Source organism: Camelus dromedarius, chromosome 3 (assembly GCF_036321535.1).
Source record: "Camelus dromedarius isolate mCamDro1 chromosome 3, mCamDro1.pat, whole genome shotgun sequence".
In the NCBI taxonomy this organism is placed as follows: domain Eukaryota; kingdom Metazoa; phylum Chordata; class Mammalia; order Artiodactyla; family Camelidae; genus Camelus; species Camelus dromedarius.
This window is the reverse complement of record NC_087438.1, coordinates 55,364,602-55,390,000: the sequence shown is the minus strand read 5'-3', so window position 1 is coordinate 55,390,000 and position 25,399 is coordinate 55,364,602. Positions and strand designations below refer to the sequence as shown.

The 25,399-nt window shown below is 34.8% G+C and overlaps 1 protein-coding gene across 5 annotated transcripts in view; it reads right to left on the bottom strand.

Moving 5' to 3' along the window:
- XRCC4 (X-ray repair cross complementing 4) overlaps positions 1–25,399 on the bottom strand; it is a 245,624-nt gene extending 220,225 nt beyond the window's left edge. For all 5 annotated transcript variants that reach the window (XM_064482156.1, XM_031447654.2, XM_064482150.1 and 2 more), the window contains exons 1-2: positions 25,293–25,399; positions 2,736–2,884 (exon numbers count right to left, since the gene is read on the bottom strand). In XM_064482156.1, the coding sequence (XP_064338226.1) occupies positions 2,736–2,874 (139 nt within the window). In that variant the 5' untranslated portion in view covers positions 2,875–2,884; positions 25,293–25,399. The remainder of the gene's footprint in view (positions 1–2,735; positions 2,885–25,292) is intronic.

Here is a 25,399-nt window from a genome sequence, read left to right as displayed (position 1 = left end):
AATATAAGTGGATATAATTATTTGATAATATGTGCATTAATAAAATTTAATTTACTCTTCATTGAACTTTAAACTACTCCAAAGATGGGTGATATAAGCTTCTTACTGCTGACTGCAATTTTTATGAAAATCACATAATAGTCATCGATCATTAACCTACTTTGTTACTTAATCCTGTGATATAACCCTCTATAATGTTGAAGTGATGATAGACCACATGATAATTAGACCCCAAAACATTCATTAGATAAAACATTGCTAATGGAAAAGAAATCAGTGAGTTTAGTGTGTGGGAGATTAAAAGGAACCCCACATCCTTTTAATTTCACTCAAATGAAAAGAGAAAAAAAATTATCCAAATTGAAGGTTGCAGCAATCAAAAGTTGTACAAAAAACAGGATGAGGTATAGGAAGGAAATTCATTTTTATGTTTCAATTATTTAATTGTTTCAATGTTCTTAATCATGTTACTGTCTATCTGTAAAGTGCCAAACCAAATTGTCGTTACGTATAAGCCTTAACTAAACATGGAAACAAAATTATTTGGTTTCATATTTTGCCCCTGAAATGTACACAAGAAAACAGAAATGAATAATAAAAGCCATAAAACATTTGTGAGATTTAAAACTTTGATCTCTGAAAATAACCATATCCAGTGCACTGTAAAGATTTTCTATTTGAAAACTTACTCATTACAGCAAGCCAAAATGTTCACAAACCACCAAAGGATACAGAAGTGTGATAACACAGTTTTATCACACTAAATTTCATTAGCTGAAAAACAAATGGTAAAACATACTGCATCTATGATCAATGCTGATAGTAAGTAAATATGACACTAGGGTTTTCATTAAAAAATATGCTAACTCTAAAATGAATGGTTCACTTTCCTTTTTTCCCATAACCAGTTTTATATATTTGAGGCATCCTTTCATTCTTTTTTTCCAAAGAATATCCACTGAGCATGTATGTCTTATGTACTGGTCTGGCTTCTTATGAACAGTGGCTGACAAATTGGTGTCCCTTGTTCTCAATGGTTGCAGATTAGTTAAACAATACTCATATTAATAACACTAAGAGCAACTGCTAGCACATTTTGTATGACATAAACAAAATGTTCCATAAATGTAAAGTTTACTTAAATTTCTGGTTAAATTAAGATTTGAGAGTTATTCAGAATAATCTTTTTTTCTTTTCCCAATCCTTAAGGATATACAAAATTCAAATAACATATTATTATTGTTCTTTGCCTTGGTGAATGAGGTTTACTGACTACATTAAAATTTAATCTTTTCCTTTGATAATTAAAGCTCTTAAAAAACCTCAAGGTCATCCGTCTGACCGTAACTTCTCATTATACAGAGTAAGCCATTTGCCAGCTGGAAATATCTAAGTTACAAATACAGTATTCTTTACACACAACCAACCACTTCACCTAGGACCTGCCTCCTGAGCTGTGCTGTTGGAGCCCCTCTTTTCTCCCAGAAAACTGGCATTAACCTACTGCCATGATCTTCAACACTGTGCATCACTCACCATTCACCCTAAAACAGAGCTACTGTCAGTTGGGCACACCTTTACCAGCTAACCTGCCCAATTTTCCTCCATTCCTGCACTGCGACAACAACCAACAAGCGATTTCTCTTACGTAGAAATTTACAGCTTAAATAGATATAACTAGTACAAACATTATCCTTGAAATTTCTTTATTTTACAATAATACGTATATCAATATTCCTTGCTCTCTGTCATAAAAAACTAGTAAGAAAACCCCAAAACCCTACAAGTATAAATTCAGTTTGACTATATTGTATAACACAGTTTCTAGTATTCAAGAAAGAAATAAAACTTCACAATGTATTGTGACTTTAAAAAGTGATATAATAATTACAGTAACAAATTTTAGGGAAATATTTCAAAAATTGATAAAAGATATAAATACATGTAAATTAACATGACAAAATTATTTTACCTAAAACACCATTTACAACATAACTCTAGAAATGACTGCTGTTTAACTGTAGAAATAGCTTTAAAAATCTTTGAATAAAACACTTTAGACGTGTATTAAAACTTTGCTATATAAGTAAAACATAACTGCAGATATTTTGACTTTACACCTGCAATGTTCCATAAATTAACAGGGCCATTAGCCTTTTTAAAAGATTATTGCCAAAGATTAAAAAAAAATCAAGTCTATTTCATAAAAATAATGGCCAAAATCCCACATACGGATTTGAACCTTGGTTTACAAAGTTTTAGGCTTTGAGTTCAGTTTTGTTTTGTTACAAATGTAGTACATGTTCATTGGAAAATAATTCAAACAATGTAAGTATATGAAACGAAAAAGAAAACCATCACTACCCCATCCTCCCTAGTGTTGGCCCATTCAACCCACCTTCCCATGCTCCCAGTATTTCCCTGGGGTCCTGAGAAAAGATAACATTTAAAAAGTACTATTTATATTTTGTACAAAGAGACCATTTTAAAACCTCTGACCAACTCCGTTACTAAGACCCAAATGGTTATTTCTCTTTCTTTCTATTAATATTACTTAAAGAAAACAGCATCAATATTACAAATCAGTGTGTAAATTAGGCAATAACAAGTAAAAGCAATTATGTTCATTTTAATCAATATCTATTAAAGAAACACTATAATTTAAAGTATCACTGAAAACTGAGGAATAGCACATTATTGAAATTTTTTATTGAAAAATTTGCTTTTACTATTACCTGTGCCAATCCATGCTGACTGACCATCAGTAAGTGTAATAACAAAACCCGATCCTAGTGTTTTCTCCCAAGCAACTTGTAGAAAATGAACTACATCAGGTTCAGAAGCAAGGTAGATTCTGCTTACTTTTCTCTCCATTTCTGATCACCTGTCATAAAAGAATAAAATTAATATTTTTGCAAGAAACTGTGACTATCAAATAGTGATATATTGGTCTCTCAGTTACATTAAGCACAAAGGAAATAAGTAAAACAAAAAGCTGTGTAACAGCCAACCATCAACTCTGTAAAGCACAGTCCTGTACAATACTGATTCACAATTTTTACCGATAAGAAAAGCAGAGGCTCATAAATGGCAAGTGATTTGCCCAGGTCATGGAACGAAATAGAAATTACTATCTCCAACAATATGAAGATTACATTTTCTCCAGAGGTCAGTAGGCTCTTTCTCTACAACAAAAGAAATGGTCACAAGAACTTGTATGAGTGATCCAGGAATAATCTCAAGACTGGAATGTGATTATAATTGGTGAGAATAAATTTGATCAAGGGTCTTAGTCTCCCATCTGGAAAAAGACTATGTGAAATGAAAAAGGAGAGTAAGCACAAAGATTAGGAAGAGAAAACCTGAGAACCCAAGAGTTGGCTGAACCCTGTCATGCCTTCTCTAAGAAAGGGGTTCCCAGGACTCACCCTGTCTACTGAGACAAAAGCACCCTGTAATAGAGATGGGTTATAACAAGCTATCATAGCCTGATGCCAATAAACTTTCTTTGAATTTTTATAACTTTATATTGAAGTATTATATACAGGGAAAAGTATATATATCTAAAATCCAACTTGGTAAGTTTCACAACTGAACAAATCCATTATCAGTGTCTAGATGAAGAAGCAGAATATTACCACCCCAGAACTCATTCTCACAACACCTCCTTTCTAGTCACTATGTCCCCAAATAACCACTCACCTAACAGAGATGAGAGTTTTCAGTATTTTTGTACTGTTACATAAATATAATCATACTGCACATTTTATCTTGTGACTGGCTTCTTTCGTTCAACATTATATTTGGGAAATTCATCTATATTGTTTCTTAGAGTTGTAGATCATGCTTATGGTTGTACAGTATTCCATTACACAGATATAGTACAATTTATTTATCCATCCTACTAGTTGACAGGCATCTGAGTACTTTTCCAGGTTGTGATGTTCACAAACAGTGCTGTCACAAACATGCTAGCAAATATCTAGGCTTTTCTGTTGGTACATGCCTTTGAGTACATACCATGAGTGGAATTTCAGGATCAGAGGAAACACGTATGTTCTGTTTTAGTATTATACAGACAAAAGTTTCCCAAAAGGTTTGTACCAATCTACATACTTGGGATATGAGAGTTCTCATCATTCCATGTCCATGCAAACATTTCTCATCTTTTTAATTTTAGCCATTTTGGTGGGTATGTAGTAATACATTGTGGTTTTAATTCACATTTCCCTGATGAGTAATGAGATTTAGTCCTTCTCATATCTTTACTGGACATTTGTATATCCTGCTTTGTGGAGTTAAATCTTGCCAATGTTTTTATTCAGTTGTATTTTTCTTATTGATGTTCCTATTGTTATGTTATTTTCTTCTTGATTTATTCTTTATACTTTGTATATGAATCCTTTATAGATATACATACTGTGAATATCTCCCTCCATTCTGTAAGTTACCTTTTCACTCTCATAATGGTATCTTTGGATAAAAAGTTCTTAATTTTCATGAAGTTAAAATTTATCAAAATTTTTATGCTATAGTTATATTTTTTATGTCCTGCTTAAGAACTGTTCAATAACTAAGACATTCTACCATGTTTATCTAACAGCTTTACAATTGTATCTCTCACATTTAGATCTGCAATCCATCTGGAATTGATTTTTGTGCATCCTGTTAGGAAGAAGTCAAAATATATTTTTTTCCACACGGAGATCTCATTGACCCAGTACCATGTATTAAAGATTATCCTTTCAACTGCAGCACTGTGTTACCATTGCCATAAATCATGTGACCAAACATGTATACAAGTTCAATTTTTATTTCTGTTTGATTTTTTGCAGGAGTGTGATTTTGTATTTTCTACTTGGCTTATCAAGGTTATACTGAATAGTGATTCTGTTACTGTGGTTCAACATACTCATAATCTCTCAGTGACCCAACCATTTAAAAATTTGATAAACTTTTCTTCTAAGTTTTAAAATCATTTGTGTAAAATACTGAGCAGGACAAGCTCAAGCATAGACTTCTGTGGCTTGCCATTGGAAACAAGCCTCTCTTAGATGTCAGTCACTACTACTAGGCGAGTGTACTGCTGATATCTCCAGTTAAATCACAAAGATATCAGTAAAGTCCTTTGCAAAACCTGCCTATTCTGCCAGTTTAGCAATATTATTAAAAAAAAAATTTAGATTTTTTTCTTAGTGACCCCACTCTCATTTCTAATGATTATGGATTCTTTTTCTTTTAATTCAAAAACTATTCTTCTGGTAATTCACTCAAGAATCTTGTTCAGATTATCCTCAAACTTACTGGACTGCAGTATGACACATATTCTTTAGTTTAAAGCAAACAACCATATTTTTTTTTCTAATACTGGAATATCCTATGGCCATGTGCACTTCATTAAGAGATGCCTAAGCTATAGAAGCTAATGAACAAAACTAAAAAAGTACCCTAAAAATTACAAATATGCAAAGAAAAAACATTATAAAAAGTCAAAATTAGGAACAAAGCACAAACTTCAAAGATGAAAAACTAGAGAGAATTATTCTTTAATCACATAGTATGAATCTCTTACTAGATGATTCTAAAAAAGTTAAAAGAATATTCTTTAATCTTTTATTTGGGGAGGAGAGTACAAAATTGCCTCAAATTTTTATGACAAATACAAATAATATGCTATGACATTCCAAAGGTAAGTTATTCATTGACAGCTGATTAATAAGTTTCAATAGGAGCAAATTTTGAATCAACTTTTAATTTGCTTCCTCAATTTAAAAGTATTATGTTCTCACATATAAAGCATCCTATTTTTCTCAATTAACAAGTGAATGTGAAAATAAAAACAACTCACTCTGTCAGCTCTTTACAAAACAAAGCTAACTTCTCTATCTTCTGGGGGTGAGAGGTATGCTTAATTACAGAATGCTAGAGTCGTACTATCTTACAGTAAAAACTACAAGGAACCAGACAAAAGTCCAAAATGAAAGAAAATGATATCTAAAATTAAGAGTGTAAGATACCTCTAAACTGATAAATTAGCAATAATTCTAACAGCTACCTAAAGATTACTCAGGAAATTATTCTTCCCAATAAAAAAAGACAGTTATAAAACAAGCACACCTGTAGCCACATCAATTAAGCACGTTAACATTTTTTAAATATATAAATCTGTAGGTTGGACTACATCATAATCACTGAAAAAAGTAGAGTTATTTTTAAATATTTCATTTAGTCAAATTTTTTTCCTACATTGAGGTCTTCTTTGCCTAAATGTACTTAATTCTGAAATGTTTTATCCACTTGTAAATATTTTCTTTTAGATCAATTAGTGAATACACTTAACATGTAGTAAATTACCCACATTTTCTGTAATTCTTAAATTTGAAAATTAATGGAAAATGTGTGTAACTGTTTTTCTATGCCAATCATTGAAAAAGACACATACTTAGAGGCTTACATAATTCCAATGGGCCCCAAGCCCACAATTCTGGGTGGGAGTAGGGAAATAGAAACTACTGTTGAAGGTCGTTTTTTTGCCTCTTTACAATTTATACACACACACACTGAGATACATACACACTTATAGAGATTATTTCTTCTTAAATATGCCTCAGAACCATGACTATTGTTAGCATTAATATAACTGATTATTACTCTAAAATAGCAATTGGTTTCACTACTGTTTCTTAGCATGTTTGAAACAAATGACCAATATCTAATTACAGAAGCAAATTAACTTAAAATTCAATATGGCAGATACCCATAAGTAAATCGTACTTTCACAATAATATAAAAGATTTTAATCTCAATAATGTTAAAAAGACATTTAGGGATTGATTAGTTTTAACATCTTTGAATTATTCGTGTTTCAAACATTTTCCAATTTTCTGACTAACTCTAGGTACTCATCACAAAATCTAAGTATTTTAAAGATTCTATTATTTTCATTAACTCAGATTTGAAATTTTGGGTGCTACCTACGGGCCATATTTAAGTACTTAACATATTAATAGCCCAAATGTGACAACTCAGTATCCTTTAAGTATTTTATGCCTCAATAGCCTAATAAATGTTTTCTTTGTATCAACTGAGTCAATTTCCTGATAGTATACTATTTGAACCAATTTTGAAGGCACTTCATTCTTTTACTTAGTGAGGTCACAGTCTCATTAAATACAAATACAAAATACCTAACGCTCAACCATAGAAACAGAAAAAGGATGACTTGGAATTTCTTTTAAGATTCAGTAAGAGCGAATCAAGGATCTCCTTGCTTTCACCAGCACTGTAAATGGGAATAGTCAGTCATGGGTTTTCTGCCCCAAGACTAGTACTTGAAGAAAGGGGGTGGAATCCTCTTCAGAAGGACTGATTGATTAGGGCCATAAGAAAGCCTGTGTTTTGTTTTTTAAGGGCACTAAAGGTCGGACTAGTATCAGCACCTCTCCCAGCCAAAACCAAGGATCTAAGACAAGCCTGCAGGTGGAAACAGTTGGGTCCCACCCCAATTTGTACATCAGTAGCTTTATTGAGAGCTCAGAACAGTTGAGAATTGAGAAGCTTATCTTTAGTACTTTGTGTCTTTGATACTTGGCTTCTCTCTTAGAAGAGAAGTAAGTTGTTGGCTGGTATGCAATTGATGTGATCTAGACTCTGAACAAATGCCATTCACAGTTGCTTCTGAATAAACAAGACACTTTTTAAATTAGTTTACAAAGAATTTTGTATGCCCTTTTGGATGCTGATAAGAAGGAGCGCAGAAGCCAACTCTCTTAGGTCAGCTCAAGTTAGTGACAACACTGTATCATTGATAACACCATTTTGAACTTGAGCTTCTTTTATTTTCCTTATAGTAAGTTATGGCTTCCTTTCAAGCTCCTTGGGCTGCAGGTGTTCAAACTTCAGCAGCAATGCCAAGGAGTTGTACTTACAGAGCAGAAAGGGCTAAATGCATGTTTCTAATGAAGCAATTAACTTAAGTGCCCCCTTGTTGAAGAAAGTAGGCTGACACCTAAAGTGAGTTCCGAATAAAGATTAGCACACAGCACATGTTGTTAATAGTCTGTAATTAGATTCCTGATCACATTATTTTTTATCTTATTTTTTAATGAGGAAAAGAAAAAATATATAAATTGTAAACCAAAAGCGTAGTGATAAATTTTTTAAAGTACTATCACATTACAAAAATTAAAGGATAGGACCATATATAATTGCTAGAAAAAAAGGAAAGACATATTTATGCCACAGCCACTGGGCTATTTACTTTTGTTAAGACAAACATTACACAACAATTTCAGAAATTTGAGTATAAAGAAAAGGACTATTCTTTAGTATTTTTTAAAGCATTGCTTATTCATATTTATCTTATCAAAATTCCCACACTGAGTATTTTTTAATTAATAATTTATTCCAGTATTTTCATTATTAATAGCATGTTGACTTGCTGGTTGCTGTTATCTACCTGACCAAAGGGTAAATTAAAGTCTTTGAAAAAGGACCACAAAATCAATTTACCTTTAAATTTCCAAAGCAATTAAAATCAAAATAACCTCCTATAGAAGAAATGTTTTCCTGGAATTATGTTTTTAAGTTAGAATTTTATAAACTTTAAGGGTAGAGAATTTACAAGATTATTAAATACCTTTCTAATCATGTAAGGATTGTCTCCATTCTATTAATTTTGAAATGAAAGTAAGGTGACCATCAGTAAAGGCTTGCCTGAAATTTTCCCAGTTTTAACAATGGAAGTCCCATGCCCTAGGAAACCTCTCAACTGCCCCAGACAAACTAGGATGGGTGGTTACCCTAAGTAAGAGTAAAATGTAATACTGTTGGCATAATCTTGTTGAAAAATTTGTAATATACAGCTGATGTTCAAGGAAGACATTAACAATTTGATGCTTCAGGCGTAAAGCATTAGAACTATAAAGTAAGTGTAAAAACTAAGGCATCTTTGCCATGGTCATAGTCGATCTTCAATTATCTCTTATGAGTGTGGAATGCCAGCTGCTGGCATTCCAAATATCGTATTACTGCTCATTTCCTCTGCTTATCTTTTACAAACACCATTAATAATCACTAGTTTCAGTGATTCGTTTAAATTTCACTTCCTCTCCTTTCTTTTCTCTTACCCAGTAAGTGAGTATTCAGAAATAATAAAACATCCTGAATTTCCCACATAAAATCTAACACCTAGATCCAAAATGCCATAAAATTGGGCCCAAAGTTCCAAGACTTTGACTTTGTCCATATTCATCAAATGGACATTCTTGATTACAAATAACCATGGCAGAAAGAATAAGTCTATTTACCACTTTGGAAACTCTAAACTTTCACAAGAACACTTCAGCCCTAAACAGAGTTTCATGTGAAAATGACACATGACAGAAATGAAGGAACAAGATAGTACCTGAAATACAGCATTAGCTAAGCAACAGTCTTGTTTCATTAAGAATTTAGTAATTATGATTTCTTACACCTCAAAATTATTTAATTTCAGAGTGAAGAAGCTCCTATAAAAACATCACCAGTTAAGCTTATATATAGTGTTTCCTACTTGAAAATGTGCTGCTCAAAAGTGAAATATAACTAAAAGCACTTGTATGAAAAAGAAACAAGATTTGTACTGTACTTTTCCTCTACTCACAAACCCACCATTAACTTACAACTGTACCCCTTTATCTGCCTATTTTTCTAATGGCAAACAAGGGGATGAATGATAAGACCAGGGTACAAATGAGAATTAACCCTGAAAAAAAAACTACGACATACCCTCAACTGATGACCCTACCTAATTTTGTATGGCTATACAAAACTATTCAGGAACTATATGAAATTGCCAATATTTAACAATTTTTAACCTATAAAATAATGTCAATTTCATGTGGTCCAAATAATAGTAAGTTATAAACAGCACATGAGGACTTACATACCTACCTGGATGAATAATTCCATGCTTATTGCCCATGCTCTCACTCATGAGTCTAAGTCATTTGCAACCACATCCCTGAACATACTGTGGACAACTCCAGTTGGAGAAGGTTCCAAGATAAAAGATTCAATTCTGAGTCAACCCTGGGTAAAGCATTCTCAAATTGAACTGAAACTCTGTACGACCTAAAATGTAAACCAGGCCTTGTTCTTTTCAGCGAGGACAGATGCTCTAATGCCTCCAGGGGCTGCACAGGTCAGGGGCAAGCCCAGCACACTCACTGCATGACTAGCGGGGACTGAGGCAGACGGGAAACTCCCAGGGACTGTACAAAGGTGGCAGCCACTACTCAGTGCAGACTGTTAGCGTGCGTAAGTATTGGTCCTGGGTGCTCTGCCATTTCGAATATTCAAAAAGCCTACATGTCTCTAGTTTTACGCTGGAGCCACCTGACTTTCAAAGGTGGCTCATATATTTTAAAACCTCTGGGTGTGTACATGGTATAATAAGAAGTATATTTGTTCCTTGTCCCCAAGAGAGCGCCCAAACCCTTGGAGTTTCCTGAATGACAGGAATATCTTTTATTGTTCACAAGGACCCCCTTTCAGTCATACCAGTGTTTATGCTAATGAGTTTATCCTTAGGGTGGGGGTCGCTAGATAGCCTCAGGATGTGGCTGGTCACCAGAAAGGCCAAAAGATTAAAAGGTTGACACTTTCAGCCTCACCCCAACTCCAACTCCAGAGAGGAATGTGGAATTAAAGACTGAGCTCTATAAAAACTCTGAAACAAAGAAGCTAGGAGTGCAGGGGTGGAGGAAGAAGTCTTTTGGGTTGATGAACACATCAATGTACTGGGAGAGCGGCATGCCCAGTCAGGGCACTGAGGTCTGCACACTGACCTGCCATACTTGCCCTATGCATCTCTTCCATTTGGTTGCTCCTCAGTTGTATTCTTTGTACTAAACTGGTAAATAATGCATTTTCCTGAGTTCTGGAAGCCATTCTAGCAAATTATCAAACCTGAGATAGTCATGGGGACTCCCAATTTACAGCAGGTCAGAAGCATGGCTGACCCAGGACTTGCAACTGGCATCTGAAGTGAGGACAATCTTGTGGGACTGAGCTCCTTAACTTGTGGAAACTGACTCTAACACCAGACAGTGATAGAATTGAACTGAATTGTTGGACACCTAGTTGGTATTGGAAAATTGGAAACTGGTTTTTAGTGTTGGAAAACACCCAATATGCCAAACAAAACAGCCTTAGCCCAGCTGTTAAGGCTATTGGTGTATAACCTCCACAATCTGAAACCAATTGTTTTATCCCCAAGCCCTTGGAATAGGGAATCTTTACCTGACAAATCTGACCTTTTCTGTCACTGGGACAAAGAGGCCCAAATTGGCCTCTCACAAATACAGTGACTTTTGAAATATGGCATGTCAAGCATAAATATTTATTTAGATCCTGCCAGATGCCAGGTACTATGCTAAGTGTTAGGAACAGACCTGTGAATGAAATAGACATATTCCCTGACCTCAGAACATTTCTACTCTCAGGAAGAGAGAGTCAAATAAACATGTTACAAAACATTGTGATAAGAGCCATAAAGAGGTAGTAAGAGGAAACCTCTCCCACTCCCAACAAGGGATCCCAGATGAGACACACTCAGACTCCAAGAGTCATGAGAAGTTTTCTGGAGGAAATGGGACCTATGACCTAAAGGGTGAGTAGGAATTCTGAATCCACCATTGCCAACTGCCCTTTTGTTTATGCAGTAGTAAGAGGAAACCTCTCCCACTCCCAACAAGGGAACCCAGATGAGACACACTCAGACTCCAAGAGTCATGAGAAGTTTTCTGGAAGAAATGGGACCTATGACCTAAAGGGTGAGTAGGAATTCTGAATCCACCATTGCCGACTGCCCTTTTGTTTATGCTCTTCCCTCCTAGTCTACATGTGAGTATCAATCCATCCTTTCAAGGTCTGGGAGCACTGAAAGCAGCTGTGATCAGCCTTCAAGGATCCCAGATGTCAACCATCTTATCCCCCAACTGGAGAAAAAAGAAAGAAGGCCTAACATAGGGAGGATATGAGGATCATCATGTTCCGAGAGATCCGGCCCCATCTTGCTCCTGATGGAAGAGGCCCTGAGCTGAATTATGTCCACTGAGTCACTCAACAGTGAGTTTAGACTAAAGAGCTACTGATTCTTTGAAATTAACTTTGATGGCTTCAGAATTCTAGAATCACTCTACTGACTTCCCATGTTTTGATCTCTACAACATTTGAATAAAGCAAGCAATGAAGTTAACCTAGATTAGAAGTCATTTGTTACTAGGGTATCAGAGTATTGGAGGCTGTGCTTCTACAGTGTGAAATGGCAGTGTCTGGCAGCCACTATGTGTAGCAGGCAGCAAAAAAAATAACATGGCTAAGAAAGAGCCTCTTTGCATTACCATAATAATCAGAAAGATTAATCAATCCATCACCCTTTTATGACTATAACATAACATCAATCTTGAAATCCTGAAAAGTTAGATTTCTTCAAAAGATTCTGAAATAGCACTGAATCAGAGATGTCCATGCCTATAAAACATAATGAAGTCATCAACGATATTCAGACTACAGAATTATCAATGATGATTTTCTCATTAAGAAGAAGTTAAAAATATCACATGCTTTAGAAAAATCAAGTAAGTAGTTATTTTTAAGTTAAACACTTTCCCCAAAGAATTAATGAAATATTTAGTAACAAATGCAGTTACCTTGTGGAAAAGAAGTTTAATTTTGTAATGCAGAATTTAAAAATCTGATCTGAATAGCCATCCAAAGTTATTCTCAGAGTCACTTTGTGCACAGAACAAAACCAAAATTTTCCACTAAGTTGCAATAATGAACTGACATAAATTTGAGGGAAACCAGTTATTAAAAGTCCACTCCATAACCAGTCAAACATTCACTGAGGAAGCATTGTGTACAAACTTTGTGCTCAATAATAACTCCAGCAAATTAAAACAAACAAAAAGTAATGATACCTTCCCTCAGAAGCTTTTGATCCAATTAAGAGAACATGACAAAACAGAGTTCTACAAAATTATAACTAAAATACAAGGTAGTATAATTTTGCTAGATAGGAGTTAATGTACTAATAGAAAAATAAGAAAGAGATATGTTAAATACATGGTAGATGATACATGAAGTTTCTGCATTTTCTAGTGTAAAAAAATTACATGACCAAAATAAACAGAAGTAAGAGATATTAAGAGGAATACAAAGTTCATAAAATGAAATGCCAGCAATAAACTAGTAGAGTCACTAAAAACAACAATGTAATCCCAATGCCTTGAAAATTACCACTCATTAACAAGTGAAATGCATATTAGTTAATTCAGTTTGGCCTACATGAATATTCATCTTTAACCAAGGTACAAGAATGTCCAATGAAAGATAGGAAACATAAAATATCCAGAAGGATGCCCCCTGATATGAATGCTTTTCATTATAAAATGAATATTATATATTAGAGGAGTTAGCTCCAAACTAAAGATGGGCACTAAAATAAATTATCAAATTTTCAAAACACAAAGTCACTTGAAATATTTTGTGAATTTTAACGCGATATCTTGCTTGCTCAGAAAACAAAGACAAATGTTAACTATGCTCAATTTTATAGAACTTCTGTTGTTTGGAAATGCCTAATTTTTGGTTAAACCTCATTTGGGAATTATCTATAATAGAGATATCTATTTAACTGATGGACAGTAAGATTCAGTCAGGTTAGAACATTCTAGGACATGAAGATCATGGTTAGATAGTTAGATGAAAACATTTGGTTCAGGTTTATTTGGTTTAATATCTAAGGAGGTTCTTAGCCTCAGGACAAAATGAAAGAGATGGTGGTAATAATTTGAGAATACAAACAACTAGATAAAGACAGAAAAATTAAGGTACATATTTGGCTAATTACAATGTGTGATACAGAAAGAGCCTTATTAAATCATTAATTTCTCCTAAAACCTCAAGCTATGTGGCTATCAGTGAGGGAGTAAAACAAAAATGTACTGAGCATATGTCGTGAACAGTGCTGGGAACTTTACATACATTGCTTTAATCTTCAGAATCACCCATTCTAAAAACAAGAAAACTGAAATTGAGCAAAGTGCAGTAAAGATAGAAGCATATTCAAAACTAGGTCTATCCAACATACTGCCTAAAAAGTCTCATCCCTAGACAGCCTCTTTATGAGTCTCATATTTAACCTTAAATTAAACTTCTTGGCTCTCAGCCTTTCTGAATTTTCTCCCTTTATAATTATCAAGGTACCAGAATTATAGCCACCTCTTATCTTTAAATGTTCTCTGCTTCTGCTGCTATTGAATTGCCTTTCCTTAACCTATGAACAACTTATCACAATGTATTAACACAAATCTAAATCATGAGCTCATGTATAACCCAGAATTTCCCATGTACAGACTTCAAATAGTAGAGGCAAAGTTCTTTAGACATTAGTATACCATCTCCACAAATACTCAATTTTAGATTATTCTAATAACAAATAGAATTTTCCAAGTATAAAGTCTAATCCTTCTTCTACTGAGAACTCATGAAATTCTAAAGAAAAACATTCTTTGAGTCTTTATATGGTTCAAGATATCTACAGAAACTCCTAACATCACTTGTTTTAAAATAAAGAAGAGTTACTAGAGTATAAATTTATGGCCAGCAAACATGTCTGTATATATAAATATTCCTCTTTCTTTCCTCCACATTCTGACTTCTTTTATTTCCTAATACAAATTCTGTCTTAAAGCCAAACTTTTTGTATTTTGAGAGAGAAACAGGAAAGAACTCATAATCCATTGGCTTAACCAATACAAAAAATAACTCATAATCCATTGGTTTCTTTGGTAAAAGCCATAAATCCTCTACATAGCATTATGTATGATATATTCATGCTAAAAAATAAAAAATCCAACATGAATCTGATCAAACCTCCAATTATAGGAAACATAAAGGACGAAGGAACATGTTAAATGGAACTAAAGGGATGCAATCAGCAAAATCCAGACTGTGGGACACTTCAAAGGGCAACCTACCCAGTTTTTCCAACAAATAAACTTCAATACAAAAGGGATGGGAAGGTTGGCATATTTAAGTTAAAAGAGACTTAAAAGCCATAAGCAACTGAAAAATAAAGACCTTATTTAAATCTTGGCTCAACCAACAAACTACTAAAATTTATGAAGTAGTAACTGGAGAAAGTTAAATGACAGATTAGGTACCTGATAATAGTAGTGAATTACTGTTAATTTTTAAGGTATGTTAATAGAATTGTGGTTATGTTTTCTAAAAGTGTCCTTACTTTTTAAAGATACATGTTAGAATATTTACAGATGAAATTATACTATGTCTGGAATTTGTTTAAAAATAATTTAGAAAGGAAAAGTGAAGTATGAGTAAGATATAAATGAAATGAGATGGGCCATAAGGTGATAATTGTTGTGCTAGGTAATAGGAATCCATTAGTCTCTCTACTTTCATATATATTTGAAATATTCCATGATAAAATGTATAAAAAGAAAAGTTTTCAATAATTGTTCTTTGATCATCAGGATAAGTGTTTGTTACAAGTTTGTTACAGGGTATCTTTGTAAAAAGAGAAAAAGTCATCTATTAAAAATTTACTCTTAAATATATAACTTAATACTTCAAAATTTAGGAGCCTATCTAAAGAAGTATTGAACTCATTGGTTTTAGGAAATATTCCTATCTGATAAACATTACACCAGGGACATGGGTGCATAATGCATTGGTGAATTTTACATACAACAATGAATCAAAGATACTAAGGATAAAAAATATATTTTGTATAAATCAACTCAAAAGCTGATAATAAAAAAATCCAAAATTATTTCAACATTTATTGGCTACACGTTAATGATTTGTTCATAAGGCCAAAACGTGGAAAAAATTAATAGAACAAAATATGTAATACATGAGCCACTTTATATGTATATTCAAAGACTGCACAGAATATCGACAGCAAAGAAAACAGAAGCAATAATCGTACTGATACTTTCCACAGTTTCCCATCCTATGGCACATCATTAGACTCATGACATCTCAGATTTTTTAATCTAACCAATATGAGTCAAATACCTATTATAGTTCCTGGCACATAATCAATAAGCAACCTTATCTCAAATGGCTGAATTCATTTAATCTGTACCAATTTGAATGACTTTAGCTTATACTTTTCCTTCTCCACTCTCAATTAAAGAGTTCTGTATTGTTGGCTATCACTAAACATTGGTCAGAGAATGCCATCAGTGGATTGGTCCTTCCCCCCGCCCCCTAATTGAGGTTAAAAGTGTTCACTCACCCAACATTTAGAGACAATCTGTTGACTTTTGCTACCCAACACAGACTTCCTGCTTCTAGCAACAAAACTTCTACTGACCCCTACCTCTGCTATTCTCAGTCCACAGGCTTTGAGGAACCTGACTAAAACTTAAGCTCCAGTAGAACACAGATCTGGGCTCAACCAACATTACATTCTAATCCCCAGTAAATGATTCAAAGATGAGCACACAATTCAAATTAGGACATCTGAGACTAGTAAGGTTCAATTTCAAGACTTTAATTTGCATATAGAGAATCCTTTCCTGGATTTGATGCTGTAAGCCTAGAGCTGTTCAGAACAAAACCAACAAGCAGAAAGTAGAACTGCACGGTGGGCAGCAGCTCAGATCTGATTCCAGCAGCACCAGAATCTAGATCTGATCGTGATTATTTTAGATATAAGGCCAAGAAATTCCTTTTCGCTTAAGCTATCATGTGTCAGGCTTTGGAATCATACATACAGAATCTTCACTATCATTTATTGGTTATGTGAACATCAGGAAATCATTTAAGTCTTTTAACCTCAATAATCTCAAAGCATCTGCAAAACAGTTGTAAGTAAGCAAATGTGTATATTCCATCAGTGGTATGAGTACCACATTTTGGGAAACACTCTATTAAACTCATAATATTCAACACCAAACAGGAAGTTTTACATTTTCAGCTTTATATGCTTACATTTTTATCAAATCTAAAACACGTGGCATTTCGAAAACACTGGGACTTTATCACTATATAATAAATAACTAGTAACAGGTGGTTCAAGAAGACAACTGGTAACTATTCTGCATAAGGCCCTAATGATTCTAGAAAAAAAAAGTATGTCTCTTCAAAACAAAAGTTCAAGTTTGGTTACATGGTAAAAAATGTTTCCCAAGTTTTAAAAATCATGAATTAGTAATTTTAATGTTTTCTTCTTAAAACTCAACATCTTACCTTAAAATATTGGCAAATTCTCTCTAAAATAAAGAGCCAATTTTTTTAAGCCATTCAATTTAAATTTTAAAACTGTGTGTTTCTGTTCTATCTTTAATACACTGAAAACAACAGGTCAAAATCCTTTTATGAACCTCTAGGCGAATTTGTTTTTTGGTGTTTATCGAGTTATTTATAGAAACAAATGTAGTTTCTGCAAGAATATAAGACTTCGATTGTACTTTGCATTCATTATTCACAATATAAACATAACATTATGATATGATAACGTAATTAGATTACTGTGTAACAGCTGTCAATCTTTGCTATCAGAAAAGAGAAGCAATAAGACGACCAGACCCAATATCCATGGTTTATGCTCTTCTAGGACTGTTTGGACTATTATTATTCTAAGAATGTTAAGTTTAAACTTTTAGAAGTCTGCAAAACACATGTAAGATTGTTTGTGTGGTTCCAATAACTCGATGTAAAGGCTTCAAATGTTTCTATTTTGAATGCTGTGTTATATTGCAGTGATACTCACTTGGGAATTAACAGTGGTGATCCGTGATATTCAACCAAACATACCAACTTTACTGGCTCATTACTCTACAGATTTTCTGAGACATAGTTTTCAGATAATAACCAGGACATATTTCCTCATCACATTTAAAGTTTAGAAACATGTTTTCTCTATTGCTAAATTCTCAAAGCACAAACTTTCGGTTCCCAAAAGTAGTATCTGAGTCATGATTTGAGCAAATTTCTGTAAGAATAATGCTTAAAATGAAGAGGTTGGTTCCTAAACACAATATTAAGATTTCTTTTATTCAATTGAGAGATGAATATCATAGCACAACTAATTTATGAAGTTACAAATTACAACTATGCTGTCATTTTAAAAAAACACTTAAGTTAAACCCACATATGGAACTATATTAATATATCATATTGTACAAGCATCTACCTACAAATTTCCAAAGAGGCATCAATAAACTTTTTAAGTTTAACTTTTTAAGTGTCCCAAAGTTTAGACAGATGTTACCCTATTTTCTCTGAGTTTTTCTCTGAGCAGCTGTTCATTTGGACATGTCCCTTATTTATTGATATACTGTGTTCAATGCTAGGGTCACATTTCTTAAACAGGAACTTGGCAACTTCCAAATTCAATGGTAAATATTGACATATCTCAGCATGTCAATATTTATACTGTCAGGACACTTTGATGAGTCTCTTCAACAATGGCTGCATCTTATTTCTTGGCAGCCACTTGTTTCTGTTTCAATTGAGCAAGATCTTTCTGTATTCCATAAAATTCTCATTAACTGTTCAGAAAAAAAATACTGTAAGCTAACAGCATCCTCTCACACAAAGACCAGATTGAAATCCTTGCTTATTTCAACATTTTGGTCACTTCTACAGGGTTAGAGAAGCTCAAAGAAACAAGGCACAAATGCAGGGGTGTACTCCAAGTAATACTCAGTCGTGATTGCTTAATCCCAAGACTAATCATCATTTTCAATCCCACTGCTAAGGTTGAAAGCTGCTGAAACCTTTTCAGAACTTATGGAATTAAAAATTATTTCCTTTTTTGTTAGTCCTAAAAGCTAGACAAATTTATAAAAGATTGGTTTACAGCCTGCTACGATGATGATCATATTCAGGGAGCAGTATGAATCCAGAATGCCTACCATCAAAGGGAGTTGGAAAGTCTGGCTCATTATATAGAATTAAAGTGTTTTAGATGCAAAATTATTTACCTAATATTTGTAAGTATCAGAAATCACTTTAACAAACTCATCATCATTCACTCAATCTTAAGAGCAAATTTTCATACCGCTGAAAGAAAATCTTTGCTAAATCTTGTAAATACCCTGGGATTTCCCAATGGCACAAAAACAAAAGTTTAGTTGATAGCTATTGGCAATACTGGCATCTAGCAAAAGCATGAATGCCTCATGAGCAGTTTGGAACTCTAACATGGATTTTTCCTTTTGGGCAACAAAAGTCTCAACACTGTTTTTCTTCCAAAAAGAGCCCAATTTCATCAATGTTAAAAATTTGCTAACTAAATAACCTTTTGTTCACTGATCAGCCAGTGTCTTAGGAAACTGCACAACTCACTTTCTCATCAGCACTGGCAGCTTCGCAAAGAACAAGGAGCAAATGGCCCAGGGCTATAAAATGCATTAACTACCTCCTACTTGTACAAAAAGAACTATCTATCCTTCTATTACTTTAAAGACAGCCACCTTTCCCTCAAAAACAGTATTGCAAGTACAGCACTGATTTTATACTCAGAAGACCCCAACTGAGCTCAAAACTCCACAGCTTTATAGAGTAACTCTGGCCACTAATGCATTAAAATGTTCACTGACTACATTCTATATACCGGGCTTTGAGGTCCCAAAGATAATTAAGACACATCCCTAGTTCTCTAGTGAGATAAAAACACCCAGAGAGGATTATTATACAAGCTTGTGAAGTACAGAGGCAGGGTGGGAGCTCCTCTGAGAAGTAGCACATCGACCACCCTGAAATTTCAGGGGAGGCTTCCTTGCGTTATGCCTGATATGAATCTTAAAAGGTGGAAAAGGTTTAAGAGTAGAAGGAAAAAGGTAAGGAAACACATTCCAGGCAGAAGTATCTGCATGAGCAATGCCTTAGAGGCAAGAAACAGCATGCTATGTGTAAATAAACAATTCAGTGTTTCAGACTGACTGAAAATCAAGGATTACAAATTCAAAGATCCAATCGACTTCATTATTTCAACCATAACATACTGTGTACTTCTATGCCTCAGACAATGTTTTAGAACTTGGCATAAGGAAACAAAACAGATAAAAATTCCTGCCTTTGAGGAATTTACATTTTAATAGATGAACAATTTTAAAATATACATAATAAATATGTAAAACATATAATATGGTGATAAGAGCTGTAGTAAAAGGAGAAGATGAAATAGGGCAGAGGAGACTGGGAGTGCAGAAGCCAGTTTTTTTTGGGGGGGAGGGGAAAGGGCGGGATGGCAGATAGTTGCAAAACTGCAATTTTAAGTAAGAGGTTGAGATAGGCTTTACTGAAAAAGTGACACTTGAACTACTACATAAAGGAGAAGGTACTAGTTGTGTGGATGCCTGATAAAAAGCTTTGTAAGTAGTTGAAACAGCCAGTGCAAAGGCCCTAAGGTGTAAGTGTGCCTAGTGTGTTTAAGAAACAAGGAAGCAGTATGATTGGAACAGAGTGGGGAGAGAATACAAAGACATGAGGTCACAGAGGTCATGGGAAACCAGATCATGCAGAATCCTGTAGGCCAATGTAAGGACACTGGCTTTCACTGTAAGTCAAATGAGAAGTCATAAAAGGTTTTGAAGCAATGAAGTAATTTTAGATTCTCTTTTAATAAACTTTTTATTTTTGAATAATTCTGAATTTACACAAAAGTTGCAAAGATAGTAAAAAGTTCCCATATATGCTTCACTCAGTTTCCTCTAATATTAATATCTTACATTGCCATGGTGCATCTATCAAAATGAACTCCTATTAACTGAACTCCAAATTATTTGGATTTTGCCATTTTTCCCACTATTATCTTTTCTCTTTCAGGATACAATCTAGGATAACACATTGCATTTAGAATCTTACACTTTTACATTACAATTCAAGTTTTTAACTTACATCTTAAAAGTACCATTCTGGCTATTGTATGAGAATAGCCCATAGAGAGGCAAGGATTGAAGAAAGCAGGGAGACCAGCTAGAACACTATTACTATAACCCAAGTAAGAAATGACAGCAGCTATTAACAGACATCCAAGCAAGATATGATAAGTCTACCAACAGCAGAAACAGTAGGAAATGGTCAAATTCTAGATATATTTTATACAGAGAATCAACAGGATTTGCTGACAGATTTGGTGAAATATAAGAGAAAGAATTGAAGATGACTCTAAATATTTAACTTTGAGAAACTGGCTGTATAGAGTTGCCATCAAATGAGATGAGAAGGAATGGGATAGGTCTGGGGGGGAAAGAGCTCAGTTTGTGACATTTAAGTCTGAGATACTTCTAAATAAATAAGTGATGATGTAGAGATGGACAACTGTATAGGTGAGTCTGGAGTTCAGAAAGAGGGGGGACTAGGAATATGAATGTGGGAGTTTTGGGTAGACAGATGGTATTTAAAGCCATTAAACGTTGATATCATCTAAAGGAAATGTAAACAGAGGAAAAGAAAAGAACCAAAGCTGGAACCCTGGAACTCTTCAACAGTAAGAGATCAGGAAGAAAAGAATGAAGATTGAGAAGGAGCAACCAATGAGATAGAAAGAAAACCAAGAGAGTGTGGTGTCCTGGAAGTCAAGGGAAGAAAGTATGTCATGGAGATGGGAATGATTAACTGTGTCAAGGGTTGCTAATAGGTGAAACACAATAAGGACTGAGAATGATCAACACCTGAAGATCACTGCTAACACTAACAAGAGGATTTCAAGGGAGAGTAGGAGCAGTAGCTATCTCAAGAAAGAACAGTAAAAGAGAAATTGGGATTTGGAATTTGGAGCATAGAAAACTCCTTAGAGGATTTTTGCTTAGAGAAGCAAATAAATGGGGTAGGAAGTGAAAAAAGGTTAAGAGAAACATTTCTTAAAGTGAAAAAAAAAAAATAGCATGCAGGTCAAACAAGTTTTACGGCTCTTAATCTGACAGCCATGAGGAAAGAGAATTTAAAAAAAAAAAGAGTGGGAAAAAAAGGACAAAGACAAACACTAGATAACAAATAACTTCAATCTCAGACTACGGAGACTAGTTGAGGATCAAAGAAAACAAAGACTTAAGTAAAACCACTGTTTTTTTTTTTTTTAATACACGTGAATATCACTGAATGAGAAAAAGGAGAAATCATAGAAAGGGAACAATCAGCACTATCAATACTGTTACTGAGTAGGACCCCATGGGGCCCTCCCAGAACAGACTCTGTCCCCCAGCCCTTAGCATGCAATGTCCTCCACCACCCTCTGGTCTATAGAAAAGCAGAAAGAAAGGACAACAGTCAATAGGACAAAATAATAATAACTTACCCATTAAACAAAGTCAAGAAATCTTAGTTATTCCTCAAGCGCTATAGATAATATTCTGAGCCATATTCTTTGAGCAGTTTTGCAGTTACCGAAACCCCCACCAGGTGGAAAAAGTTAACTGCATGCTGCCCACAAGCATGTAGACCCCAGACTATAAGGTTGATGATGTTAACTCCTGATTACCTCATCACCGATCAATCAAAAGAATGTCCATGAGCTGATCATACACCCTGCAACTCCCCCCCTCACCCTTCTTTAAAACCTTTAAAAAACCTTTCCTAAAGCCTTCAAGGAGTTTTCAGGTCTTTTAAGCACTAGCTACCTGGACTCCTTGCTTGGCACCCTGCAACAAACACTGCACTTTCTTTTACCACATCCCGATATCAGTAGATTGGCTTTACTGTGCAAGGGCAAATGAACCCAACTTTGGTCCGGTGACAATACTAGATACAAAGTAAAAAGAGAAGAGAGGAGAAAGTGGTCTGGTGGTATAAAAGCAATACCACTTTAATTTTAAAAACCTTTTAATTTAAAAAATCTTTAATTGAGTGCCTAACATGCAAGTCAATCAGCCCTCCATCATTATCCCTCCCTTAAAGGGGTTTTTAATTTAGTGAAAAAGCAAGCCAGGTACATAACAGACAACCCTTACTGAGTGCTTACTCGCAAATACTTGACTAGATGATTTACTTGTATTAACTCATTTAATCCTCACAATGCTGGGGAAGCCTGTGCATTCTCCCCACAGAAAAAATACATACTTACTATTTTTATATACCACTCTAGTGAACCCATGAAACCAAAGTTGAAAATACTCTTCTAGATGCAGGAGAGACAATAATTTTTGAACAAGGAAATGATACAGTCATTTCATTTTTAGTAAGAAAATGACCGAAGATGGCTTAAAATGAGAATCCATAGCAGAGCTGCCAGAAAGGAGACTTTTGAAATAGTGATGTAAGACAGTACTTAAATTAGCTCACTGATAGCAAAAACCAAGAGCAGGGAGCTTACATGTTTAAAGGCCATGTGGTTCAATTACGCTCCCTAGAAACCTCACTGCAAGTCAGATTGACTTTGCTGAGTTACATGAAAAATATAATTGTTATACAAATATGTATGTTCAGCCTTATTATTGCCATTTGTGTTCCTCTATGGGTAACTTAATAACTGTTTTTTATTGGGAGGGGTGGGAATTAGGTTTGTTTATTTATTTATTTATTTATTTATTTATTTATTTATTTATTTATTTTTAATGGAGGCAAAAGGGAGTTGAACCCAGGGCCCTGTGCATGCGAAGCACACACTCTACCACTAAGTTATACCCTCCCCCCTTTTATGGGTAACTTAAAAACAACTGGCAGTGTTCTTTCCTATTTTGAAGCTGAGGTATCTAAAAGCCCATGGCCTAAAATTAATTAAAATCCATAAATATAGTAAGTCAACTGGGATCTTTAACAACTTCAGTTCCTGGTGCTCTTCACAAGTACAACATATTACTATCAAAGGTTCATAAACACCAAGATGATCTTTACATGAAAGCAAAATGTCTACAAACACACTACTACTACTTTGGAAGCCAAGCTTGATGAGTTGCACAACATAATTTCCATAACCAAGCCAAGGTTATTTAATTTGAATGGCAAGACCTGCAAGGTACAAAATAAAGCAACTACAAGGGAGAGCATTAAATGGCTTGTTTTTTGCTAGCAGGAGGGTACAGTGCATTCTTATACATGTCTTATTCCCCTCTTTCCCATGCCCATTAAATTTCTGGAACAGATCATCTTTGTTCTTCTGCTGCACTCTCATGATCCCATAAATAAAGCTCAGTAAATACGTGCTAAATTTGTGTATTTGACCAACTCTTGACAATTCAATAGATTGAAAAGTAAAGTTAGTTGTGGTTAAAAAAACAAAAAGAAAAACAAAAACTTGGTGTGCAGTAGCAAACAATGTAACCACAGATAGCAGAAATCCAAACGTTCTAATCACTGCATTGCCCTAAAGATAGAACAGTCTCATAGTTTGGCCAAGAACAGCACATAGATCAACACCTTAAATAAGTTAGTTTCCTTCCCTTTTCTTTCCTATCCCACTTTGAGTCAAAATATTTTTTTAAAAATAACATTCTAAAAAGAATCATACAAAAAATAAAAATAAAAAGAATCATCTGCTGCCTGAGAAAATAAATAAAACTATACACTTGGAGCCAAAGAGTTGCCGTAATTGGCAACTTGAGACAGAGGGAAAAACCGCGCCTGCGATTTAAGAATAATCACGATAACTATGCAAACTGAACACGGTAAAGCACCTGTTTCTCCATCTAGAATATTCGAAAACAAAAATGAGGGTTAATAGTGCCTATCTAATAGGGTTGATTATTATCATTAGAAGAAGCTAAATAATCATACTACTGATTGAAAAAAAGTTGGCATGTGATTTGTCTTGCTGCACAACCACTTTTCTGGAGTACCTCATCGACTACAGAACTCAGGAAACGGCAGCGCCTTTCCACTTATTACCACAAAAGTTTTTTCCAGACCCCAACAGGCCTAGAACGTTTCAGCCCCAGGTGGAACCCATCGACAATTTACAAAAAGCTGGGAACTGGGAGAGAGCGAATGCCAGGGTTAGAGAAATGACTAAACAGCCTACTCAACACAACCCTCCGGATTCAAGAGTCCTCCTAATCCCAGAACCATTACAGGGCATTCCAAGGGCGCTTTGCATTCCAAAGAATCCCTCAGGTGCTAACGCAAATACTGGAAAGGGAGCCCAGGAGATGCGCGTCTAGCGGGTAAGGTCAGGGAACCCAGGTGTTCCCGAGAAGAGTCCACAAACAGAAGGCCCAGGGGCTTACACACAGAAGGAATCCAAGCCGGGAAAAATCTGCGCGCTGTGGAGTTCTAGAAAACTAAAAAACAACAACAAGAACAACACAGGACCACTGACTGCTATTACTTACAGAGGCAGTCCCCACTGCCGGACCCTATCTGTCTTCAACTACACTTCCGGTCTCCTACGAAAGGCCCGCTGCATCAGGCAGACGTCCGGCGGCCAATGAGAATGTCA